This window comes from Pantherophis guttatus, chromosome 7 (genome assembly GCF_059756535.1).
Source record: "Pantherophis guttatus breed Tessera chromosome 7, ASM5975653v1, whole genome shotgun sequence".
NCBI lineage: Eukaryota > Metazoa > Chordata > Lepidosauria > Squamata > Colubridae > Pantherophis > Pantherophis guttatus.
The window spans coordinates 66177964-66190166 of record NC_142069.1 but is presented as its reverse complement, the minus strand read 5'-3'; the positions used below and the strand labels follow the sequence as shown (position 1 = coordinate 66190166).

General features: G+C 40.2%; 1 protein-coding gene across 5 annotated transcripts in view; it reads right to left on the bottom strand.

The window, feature by feature from the left end:
• The window catches only part of MET (MET proto-oncogene, receptor tyrosine kinase), a 146927-nt gene that overhangs the window by 94814 nt on the left and 39910 nt on the right, over nt 1-12203 (bottom strand). For all 5 annotated transcript variants that reach the window (XM_034431027.3, XM_087874185.1, XM_087874184.1 and 2 more), the window contains exon 2: nt 6320-7537. In XM_034431027.3, coding sequence (XP_034286918.1) covers nt 6320-7522 — 1203 coding nt within the window. In that variant the 5' untranslated portion in view covers nt 7523-7537. The remainder of the gene's footprint in view (nt 1-6319; nt 7538-12203) is intronic.

The following is a 12203-nucleotide window of genomic DNA, read 5'->3' as shown; positions in this document are numbered from 1 at the left end:
CAAATTCGAGAAGACTTGGACTCTGACTGGGTAAGTTCAGACGAAGTGATGGAGGCGAGTCTTGAGGATGTTATTTGGGATGAGTTTGACCCAGTGACCCCTGAAGACGTGGACAGGTTACTGGGGAAGTTGAATGCAACTACATGTTTATTGAACCCGTGTCCCTCCTGGTTGGTACTGGCTTCCCGAGAGGTTACACGAGGCTGGCTCCAGAGGATTATAAACGCTTCTCTGTGTGAGGGTTTCTTGCCTTCCGCCTTGAAAGAGGCGGTGGTGAGGCCCCTCCTCAAGAAGCCCTCTCTGGACCCGGTTATTCTAACAAACTACCGTCCTGTCTCCAACCTTCGCTTTGTGGCAAAGGTTATTGAGAGTGTGGTGGCACAGCAACTCCCGCAGTACCTGGATGAAACTGTCTACTTAGATCCGTTCCAGTTCGGCTTCAGGCCTGGTTACAGCACTGAAACGGCACTGGTTGCATTGGTTGATGATCTCTGGAGAGCTCGAGATAGGGGTTGCTCCTCTATCCTGGTTCTATTAGATCTCTCAGCGGCTTTTGACACCATTGACCATGGTATCTTGCTGCGCTGGCTGGAGGGCTAGGAGTGGGAGGCACTGTTCTACGGTGGTTCTCTTCCTATCTCTCTGACCGGTCGCAGTCTGTGTTGGCAGGAGGGCAGAAGTCGACTTCAAGACACCTTATTTGTGGGGTGCCGCAGGGGTCAGTCCTCTCACCTCTTCTGTTCAACATTTATGTGAAGCCACTGGGTGAGCTCATCCGTGGTTTTTGGGTGCAGTGCCATCTTTACGCTGATGATACTCAGCTTACATCTCCACCCCAGACCACCCCAATGATGCCCTTGCAGTGATGTCCCTTGCAGTGGATCTGGATAGAGAGAAACAGGCTCCGACTCAACCCTTCCAAGACCGAGTGGCTGTGACTGCCGGTGTCCCGATATAGCCAGCTGATACCATCGCTGACTATTGGGGGCGAGTCATTGGCCCCCACAGAGAGGGCTTGCAACTTAGGTGTCCTCCTGGACACGCAGCTATCTTTAGAAGAGCATATGACAGCTGTGGCCAGGGGAGCTTTCTATCAGGTTCGCCTGATTCGCCAGTTGTGACCCTTTCTAGATCGGGACTCCTTATGCACAGTCACTCATGCCCTCATCACTTCTCGTCTGGACTATTGTAATGCTCTCTACATGGGGCTCCCCTTGAAGTGCACGCGGAGGCTCCAACTGGTCCAGAATGCAGCTGCACGGGTGATATTGGGAGAGACATGGCGCTCACATGTAACACCTCTCCTAGGCGAGCTGCACTGGCTCCAGGTGGTCTTCCGAGTGCGCTTCAAGGTGTTGGTTCCTACCTTTAAAGTGCTCCAGGGCTTAGGACCTGGGTACCTATGAGACCACCTTCTACAACCAATAACCTCCCACCAACCAGCACGCTCCCACAGGGTGGGCCTCCTCAGGATGCCGTTACTGAGGACCCAGTTTGTGGGGGCAATAAGATGACTTTGTATAAATTTACAAAAGTATGAAGGCTATTGCTTAAGGCATTGTAAGCCGCCCTGAGTCTCCGGAGAAGGGCGGCATATAAATCAAATTAAAAAAAAACAAACTAAAGCAATGTCGACTGGTGGTTCCCAGAGAAAGAGCCTTTTCTGTGGGGGCACCTACCCCTTGGAACAGGTTACCCCCAGGGATACGAATGATCCCAGATCTTCGTACTTTCCGTCGTGCACTTAAGACCTTTCTATTTCACCAAGCCGGGCTGGCATAAATCTCTTCTAATTGTTCTAAATCTTTATGCTGAAGATTCTTAACCGATGAACCAAACTGGCGTTATCATCTTATATTCACATTTTATATGTATGTTATTTTAACTGTTCACCGCCCTGAGTCCTTCGGGAGAAGGGCGGTATAAAAATTAAATAAATAAAATAAATAAATAAATAAATTTATGGCACAGAAGATCCCATTGATTAGTTGTAGATGTATTAATCAATTTAATCTTGCAATCACTGGGTATGCTATCATTTCAGAAACCAGCTGTGTATAACCCTATTAACTAATTAATATGTGAATTGCCAAAATTCAAACAATATATCATACAAAAATAGAAAAAAGCAAAAAGTATTTCAGCAGATGATTGTTTGATGATGCACTGTTTCTATAGCAAAGTCTGTATGGCTGCTAATTATTTTTTAGTTAAATGTAGACAAATATTCATGATTTAAAAGGATTAGTTATGTTAGAGAAATAAAGACAAATAAACAATGTGATTAAATGAGAACTAAAACTGTCTTAATTTACACAAAATATCATAAACAACTTCCTATATGAAGTATTCTAGTATAAGGGTAAAATGAGAGTCAGTTTGTTGTAGTCTAAGGCATCAGGCTAGAAACCAGGAGACTGTGAATTCTAGTCTTGCATTAGGCACAAAGCCAACTGGGTAATCTTGGGTCAGTTACTTTCTCTCAATCTTAGGAAGGAGGCAATGGCAAATACTGCTGAAAAACTTTGCCAAAAAAACTGCAGGGCCAAGAAAACTGCAAGGCCAGACAGTTTCCCATGACTGAATGGAAGGGGAAAAAAATAGGATAGAATAAGTAAATCCAAGACCACAGCATAAGGTGAGGGAAAATGTGACCCTTGAAAAACATGGCCAATAGTGAGAGATGTTTGGAGTTGTTCAGAGCCATTCAAATGTGCTTACAAGTCCTCTCTTATCAACACAATTGATTTGAACTGTGATTTGAACTCACATTTATTTATTTATTAAATGTATATGCCACCGATTTAGCCATAAGTGATTTTAGGCAGTTTACAATCATTAAGCATGATAATACACATTAATTATCAATCTACCACAGTTCAAGTCAGCTTGATCCAGATTATGATTATATCTTCATGAAAGCACAATATCTCAGGTAAAGGTAAAACAGACCAATGGAAATTAGTGAACTTTTAATAACAACATGATATTGCTACTTAGAGCTGGTTCTATTTACATTTGAAAGCAAAACCAAAGCTGGTTTTGTGCGCTTTAGACTTATTTTTGCATTGTGGGTGGCAAGCTAAGTAATAATAATGGGATATCCACTGATTTAGTGTACAATTTTATATATAAGAGCTGTAGTGAATCAGATGTCATAGTGAAAAACCAAGACATCTATGGGGAGGCACTTAAGTCACTGCTGTTAGGTGGAGGAGGGAGCAAGGAATTGTAAGAGTGGCTGGGAAACTGTCATGGAACATTGAAAATGAAAATCACATGACCATAGCAGCAGCCCAGGAGCAGCCAGTAGCACTGAAGCAGCCACAGCTTTCCCAAATGTCACTCCCTCGGGAGACATGGGTGCCAGATTTTAGACAAATTCTGCAAATTAGTCCATTTTAAGTTCTTTGTTTCAAAAATTGTTGACCTATAACATAGTTTCTCCCAATTAAAAAGTCATAAGGATGAAGATTTTAGTAATATATAGATGCTAGCCTATAAACGTTACTTTTCACTTTGTGTTGAACAAACTGGTGTCTAAACTATATTGCCAGGCTGCAAAAATATCGTTGGAAGGATTTAAAAGCATTGAGCTTTAAACTGCTTCCTTCTAGAGACCCAGAAACTCTATTAAACTTAGACACTGCTATTTCCTCTACAGAAGAAATAAGCTGAGTAGAAACTTTGTTTACTTGTGTCCTATGTCTATTCAAATTTGACCCAATGTATTTTCGGGGTTAAAAGTAGACATTAATGCAATAGGCAATGTTATATATTCCAGAAAGTAACAGGAATTGAACTCGAATAAAAATGTAGAATAACCCTCCAACCCTGTATTTTATGAATTTGTAATGCGTATGTTTTTAAACATGAGAATCTGTTTAAAACAAGTGATATGAACTGTCTAGACCAGGGGTGTCAAACTCAAGGTTCGGGGGCCGAATCTGGCCCCCGGGGTGCTTAGATCTGGCCCACAGAGCCACCCTGGAAACAGTGAAGGACCGGCCCACAGTGCCTCTGCCAGTGAAAACAGAACTTGCGGCCCTCCCGAGCTCTGTTTTCACTGGCAGAGGTTTGCAGGAGGCTGTCGCAGCCGAAAATGGAGCTTGGGAGCCTGTTTTCACTAGCAAAGCAATCACAGGCACCCCCAACATGAGTGACATCGAGCTGGCCACACCCACCCTGGCCACACCCGAGGTCAAAAACAACCCTGATGCAGCCCTCAACGAAATCAAGATTGACACTTCTGGTCTAGACATATGACCAGAAAACCTGCCATGGGAAGATGAGAAAAGCCTATGTTTGTAAAATCTGTTTGCGTTATTTTGTCTTTATTTTATTAAATGTTGCTATACCCAAAGGACAAAAGATCAATAAAGCTCCTTTGGTTTCCTGATGGAAAGCTGCAATTACTTCTTCCCATTATAAAATAAGCGTAACTCAATTTCTTTCATCTATCATCTTAATAAATAAATATCACCATATGTTTATTTCACTATGTCTTTTTATTTGATTTTAGGGGGCTCTTCATTTCACTCTCCTATATTTTTCTCTTCCCTTTATCAGCATGTTTTGCTAGAAGAATAAAACAATGCAAAGAGATAACAAATAAAAATTACGAAAAACTGAGCAGTTCTTGCTTTTTTGAGGGAGGGGGAAGCAAAATTTATTCTCATTCCAAAAGCAGAAGTCTTATGCAATTGTTTCTACTTTAAGAGGACTATGCTGAATCAAACTGAAAGAATTACCATCCTTTAATAAGTCATGCTGAAAATGACTAAAATTGAATCTCTCCCCAGATTTACTGTATTTCAGTTTCCGCATCATTAAAGTGGCAATACCCCCAATCCACAGAGAAATGATTCAAAGCCTTCCAAGATTGTTTGCTAACCATCTTTTAATTTCAATGAAACTATTCTAAGGCCACTTTCCTCTTCCCCCTAAACCCTTTGGGACTTTTATTCCTTTGAAAATAAAATTAAAATTGACAAAATGACAAAACCCTTGAATCTTGTTCCCTTTTTATTCGACCATATGATACCACTGTTCTGTCCACTGCACTGGTTACCAGTTGGCTTTTGGGTATAAAGTCAAGCTGCTAGTTATCAACTCCACAGCATACAATTTGGGTATCTGAGGCAGGACAGATTTTGCCCATCTTATAATATTGGGCAGAGCAGGTGCATTCAGATTTTTTAAAATTAAACAATGCCATCTATCAGAACATCTGTGCAGTTTCCCCACAGATGACCTTCAGAAAGTCACTGAAAATTGGGCTACTTTTCCAGTGGTAAGGTGGTTGTTGAGCTGCTGTTAAGTTTCTTTGTTTTTTTATTCATTGTTTGTCTTCTAGATCCATGAACATGAACTTTATCCATGATTGTATTGTTCCAGAGTTATTGGAAATAGGTCTATAAATAAATACCCAAAATAAATAAATACCTAAACATTTTGGAAGACTTGCAGTAGAAATTTTGGAAAGCTTTCTGATTGCTATATTCGTCTACTTGTGGTTTAACTGAAAGATTATGCAGGAACAGAAGCACTTTGTTAATGTATGGTATTTGGCTTTGTTAAACCTGAGTAGAGTTCTCTATTTTGATTTGTGTCCTCAACACCACCCATTTTCTTAACGATTAGAAGAAAATAGGGTTTAGGGTTTAGGGTTTATACTATCTCTAATGTAAACATGTCTAGGGACACGGTGGCTCACTGGCTAAGACGCTGAGCTTGTTGATCAAAAGGTCGGCAGTTCAGTGGTTCGAATCCCTAGTGCTGCATAACGGGGTGAGCTCCCGTTACTTGTCCCAGTTTCAGCCAACTTAGCAGTTCGAAAGCATGTAAAAATGCAAGTGGGAAGGTAACAGCATTCCGTGCGCCTTTGGCATTTAGTCATGCCGGCCACATGACCATGGAGACGTCTTTGGACAGTGCTGGCTCTTTGGCTTTGAAACGGAGATGAGCACCGCCCCCTAGAGTCAGGAACAACTAGCACATATGTGCGAGAGAAACCTTTACCTTTTAATGCAAACTCTAATTTCTGAATGCATCTTCCTATTACTTTTATATCCAACACTTATATATAACAACTGTTTTATGTGAAGATAAATCACAATTGGCAGTAACTAGCATTAATAGTGAAACTGAAGTACACTGGATAACTGAAGATATCCTGGATCAAAGCCAAAATATAGTCCAAGATAATAACTACTACTCATTATTAGAATCAGCATAGTCACATATTCAATACTGGAACATTCAGTGGGAATTAGATAGTGTTAGATAATTAACATCCTATAATACAATATTTACTTACCTTGTTCAGACAGTATTTGTTGTTCTTCTTGTAGAGATGCTGCAGACATTTCATGTTTTGTTTGTCTACAATCTTGCCAAAGAATTCATTGATGGTTTTGATAGAAACTGCACAGACAGCAGATTTAGGAGTCGGGTTTGAAGAGTCTGGTTTACTTTGGGCAAAAGCACCAAATAAAATATCATCATTCATATTAAGGCCCATTTGCTGGGCTAAGGTTGCACCTGGCTTACCAATATATGCAGCCTGTAAAATATTAAATACCTCATTTGACCTCTTAGCTGACCTCTTCTTACGTTTTTCAGTGTAAATGCATTCAAGGGGCATTTCCACGTATGAATGCAACTCAGAATCAAAAGAGCAAAACCGTATAATCCTTGTATGAAAAGCTTGGGAGTCAAGAGATTCTCTTTGAACGGTAAGGAAGTACACAAAATGGTCCTTTTCAAATGCATGAACATACTTGATGGGGTATGAATCCCTGAATTCTGGAAGAATATCAATGTAAGAATAAGCCGTGAGGAACTCAAATCCATCCAGAGTTTCTTTTAATCTTCGAACAGATATTGAATGAAGCAAATGGTCCTGCTCGGGTGAATTACTTACAGTATTGCCAACATAGAAATATACAAATCTTTCTTTTTCTGCCACCAGAATTTTGGTTCCTAAGGGGCTTACAACACAGTCAGGACACTCATCTGATTCCTCGTCCATCAGTTTGGAATACATGCAGTGTACTCTACTTCCAATGTCAGCAGGATTATCAGGATAAATTACATGGCGCTGACAGGTTCCTTTGGCCACACTACCGCAGCTGATAAGATGATGATCGTAGTATGTTTCAAAGAGTAGAGCCATGTTAATGTTATCTTTCCAAATATCAGATTGATTTCCTTTAGGCTTACATTCATCACATGGAGCACAATTTGGATTCTCCAGAACAGGTCCAGTCTTGTATTCATAGACGTTGTGAAGAGTTTCATTTAAGACATAGATTTTATTGACTGCACCTACATACAGGTGCTGTCTGTAGAGAATAATATTTTGTATCGGGGTTTCCGCAAAGAAATATGGAAGTTGGTACTGGATGCTCAAATTCATCTCTCTCTTTGAACCTGCTTCGTTACATTTGCCATTGCTCTTCTGTAGCAAGGTAGACAGTAATAATATAATCCCAAAGGGAGAAGTAGCAAAAAGGTTCATAACTGCAGATTTATCCTGTCGAAAGACATTTTAAGAAAGATTTATTATCATATGACTAATCAACAGAACTGTTCATCTAAGCTATATTATTTATTCAAAGCATTTATACCATAAATTCAGTGTAAAAAGCTTCTAGAGCAGCTTATATAATACAAAATCAAATACTGCCCTCAGGCCTAAAATGACAGAAGACTAAAATGACACAAGGCTGAAAGAAATGGATTTAGGGGAAGTAAAAGCAAAGAAGGTACCTTAGGTTCAAATAATTGTTTTATCATTTCTAAAATAGGTAATTATAATAGAAATAGTCTGCTCAGGAATCTCTATTTAAAACCATTGCTTCTAGAAAAATATGCATTTCCCAAGGTGTAGAATTAATGACACTAGGGCTAGGGCAAAAAAACAACAATAATTCATTCTGAAACAATATATCTACATTCTAGTTATTCCTGCTATAATTTTAAATATTTTATGAGAACACTGCTTACCAATACTATTTTTGAAAAATCATAATGAGATGAAGTCAAGATCAACTATATAGGTTTGCTAGAGAAATTTTATCAGTCAATTCTGCCTGGCATGACCGGTTTAATTCTTAAAAAAGAAAGATTTTGTACATGTTCCCAATACATTGTAATATATCTCTTTGAAAAGATTTATATAATAGAACATGGAATCTCTTTTTTACTTAGCATTATGTGATAATTAGGACACTGTCACCCTCACAAGGCCAGCATTTCTTGTTTCAGATTCAAACTTGTTAAGAAAGAAGCCAAGAATCTTGACTGAAATATTATTAGAATAATTAGATTAATTGGAAAATGTCCATTACTTGCTAATCTACTTCCAATAGTCACAGCCCTCTTGTTTTATCTCAAGAATATGAAATTCAGAACTCACAAAATAATATTCTCATAAATGAGTTCCATTTCAGCTTTAAACAAACCAGTGTTAATAATCCAATTAGCATTTATTTTATGAATATATAAGCATCTAATTAATTTATATTTGTTTTATTTAAAAACAGTATTCATTATACATTTCCTTAACAGCACTATAATATAAATTACTACATTTAAGATTAATAACATAGAATATATTAATCACTAAACATTGGCAGACAGACATTCTTTTTTATATATTGTATTGGATATTGTATTGATTTGATTCTAATCCTATGACATTTAAAGTATATTCAGGAAAATTGTTATTCCATTTCTTGAGTAATCTGTTTTTTATGTTTTGTTGGATTTATTTTCTCAACATTTGTTCACTTTTTAAAATGCTTACAGCAATAAGTCACTGTATAGGATAAGCATTTAGCTATACAGACAGGCTGAAAACAAATTTGAACTGTCTAACAGGTTGATAAAGAGTCTAATCTGACACATTTCTTCCTTTTTAGTCATTTTGATGTGGTTTTCAAAGTCAAAAGACTCGTGAGTAGGGTGATATTTTAAACCTCTGACATGAATAATAAATGAATTGTGGTTGAAGCAATGGGGTTTTCATCAATTTTCAACATTATACTGTAAGTTAAACCAAAACATTGTTCTATTGATACTTAGACACAGTTGCTAATCTAAATTTAGTTTCTTTAGAGGGAAACAATTATGCCTCCTAAAAGGACAACCATATGCTGTTTACAGGATTTTGTACAAAGTATTATTTAGTTATGGATAAATAGTATTGTTACTGGTACAGAAAGATGAATAGCATTGTTACCAATCGTTCACAAAAACAAATTTAAAAGCATCTTTGATAGTATAGAAATATGAAACCAAGTTTCAACAACTTTATTTCTAAAGTAATATTCTTTTTATTATGCTTTATTTAATTTGCTTAAAGTTACAGTAGCTTGCATATAAAACTGCATTACTAGATTAGGGAATTACTAGAATTACCTAATCTCTATTACTAGATATTTTGAAATTTTTTTGCAAAGAGCAGTAATGGGAGAGTTTCACATTCAACTTGCACAGCTATTTATTTGGATCCAGATAGTTTTTAAAATGAATACATATTTTTGAATTTGATAATTTGGGAGAAAATAGCAAAAAATATTTGATATACTGAGGCTGTTATGTCCCCTGCACATTTCATACCATTAAATATCGTATTTCCTTTCACTGTGGCATATACTATCTCAGTGATGGCTAACCTTTTTGCCATCGCGTGCCAGGAGGGGGGGGGAGGGTCGCGCACATACGTGCCCAAGCGCATGCGCACGCAACCCCACCCACCCCCGCTCCTGGCACATGATGGCCTGGTAGGCAGTTTTTCTTTTTTACCTGGTTCCAGATCCTCTCTATGCATCTGGGAAGGATGAAAACAGCATTTCCCACTCCCTTGGAGGCCCTACGGAGGCTGAAAGGGCCCATTTCCCAACTCTCGGTGGGACAGGAAGTGACATTTTTTGCTGTCCCCCAGCCTCTAGAACCTCTCTAGGAGCCTCTCAAGGAGTCTCTAGGAGCCTCTCAAGGAGTCTGAGTGTCTGGCATCCTACTTCTTTTGCTCTGGCCATCACCTTGCACATGGCTGATCAGCGCTCCAAGGGAGTTTTTCCAGAGCGTGGCTGCAGTCACTGGCACCACAGACGTCTCTCCCACCAGCACCTTTCTCCCGCCCCTCCCTTCTTCTCCCCAGTAAGGCAAACCCTGAGATTTACAGTGAGGTTGGCAGGAGGGGGGGAGGAGGAGGAGGAGCTGCTGCTGCATCTACAAAGAGGATTTGCCCCCAATCAGGACCTTTCTCTCCCCCCAGGGCAAACCCCAAAATTAACAGCGAAGTTGGCAGAAGGAGGAAGAGGAGCCTCCGCCTCTGCAAAGAGCATTCCCCTCTTTGGAGAAACCTCGAGCAAAGGCAGCGCTGGTTTGCCGGCACGAACGGCCTCCAATGTGGATCCCAGGAAGCGGCTGTCAATCGCATGGCCGGTACGCATGCGTGCTAAGAGAAGCTGCCCAATGGGCATGTGTGTGCTGGGAAATAAACTTCTGGTTTCAGGTTCACGCATGCACATCAGCCACCTAGTCTTCTGGTTACTGGCGGCCATGCGTGTGGGACGATTAGCTGGCCAGCTGATCTTCTGGTTTCTGGCACAGCCGCCTGCGTCAAGTCCTGCTGATCGTCACACGTGCATGCGCACCATTAATCAGAAGAGTAGCTGGCCAGTGTGCATGCGTGCGCCAGAAATCCGGAAGTGGACCGGGCATCACTGTGCATGCCAGGCAACATGGCTCCGTGTACCACCTATGGCACGAGTGCCATAGGTTCGCCATCACGGGTTTAGACTATTGCTACACAACACTAAAAGATGTTTATCGGTCTTTACCATGAGCAGCTGTAGGACACTCTGATCATTGCATGATTCACCTTGTACTTGCTTACAGGCAAAGACTTAAAATCACAAAACCAACAATTAAATCAGTGAAGACTTGGACTGAGGAGGCAAAGTTAAAGCTACAGGCTTGCTTTGACTGCACTGATTGGAATATTTTCGAAGATATCTCTGCAGACCTGGATGAACTCACAGATACTGTAACATCATATGTCAGTTTCTGTGAAGACCTATGTGTACCGACCAGTAACAACAAACCTTGGTTCCCAGCTAAACTTAAACAGCTATGTTGTTCCAAAGAGGAAGCTTACAGAATAGGTGATAAAATGCTGTACAATCAGCCAGAAATGTACTAACAAGGGAGATCAGAGCAGCAAAAAGAAGCTATTCTGAAAAGCTAAAGAATCAGTTCTCAACAAATGAACCAGCAAACATGTCGAAAACTCTTAAAAATATCACCGGCTACAGCAAACCTCCTTCCCAGGCTGAAGGAAATCAACAGCTGGCAGATGACCTGAACGTGTTTTACTGCAAGTTTGAAATGAAACTACAGCCACCTATCTCCACCACCCCCATCTCAGACACACCAACAACAGACACACTCCTACAACTGACCCCATCTCATTGGGTTTACAATCCTTAGTCATCACAGAAAAGGAAGTGCAAGACCTATTTCACAGACAAAAGCCAGGAAAAGCTCCAGGCCCAGACAAGATAACTCCTTCTTGCTTAAAAGTCTGTGCTGACCAATTGGCCCCCATCTTCACCCAAATCTTCAATAAATCGCTAGAGATGCACTATGTTTCTTCTTGCTTCAAATGCTCTACTATCATCCCAGTGCCGAAGAAGCCCACCATCAAGGAACTGAATGACTACAGACCAGTTGCTCTAACACCTGTAGTCATGAAAACCTTTGAAAGGCTAGTGCTATCCCACTTGAAAACCATCACAGATCCGCTGTTAGACCCCTTGCAATTTGCATACTAAGCAAATAGATCAACAGATGATGCTGTTAATATGGCTCTGCGCTACATCCTACAACATCTCGAATCTCCAAAGACCTATACAAGGGTTCTCTTTGTAGACTTTAGTTCAGCATTCAATACCTTCATTCCAGACACTCTTCTAACTAAGCTAGACCAGCTACAGATACCTGAACACACTTGTAAGTGGATCAAAAGCTTCCTAACAAACAGGAAGCAGCAGGTGAAGTTAAGCAGAATCATATCAGATACCTGTACAATTAACACAGGGGCCCCACAAGGCTGTGTGCTCTCCCCACTTCTCTTCTCTCTGTTTACCAATGGCTGCATCTCTAACGATCCATCTGTTATACTACTGAAA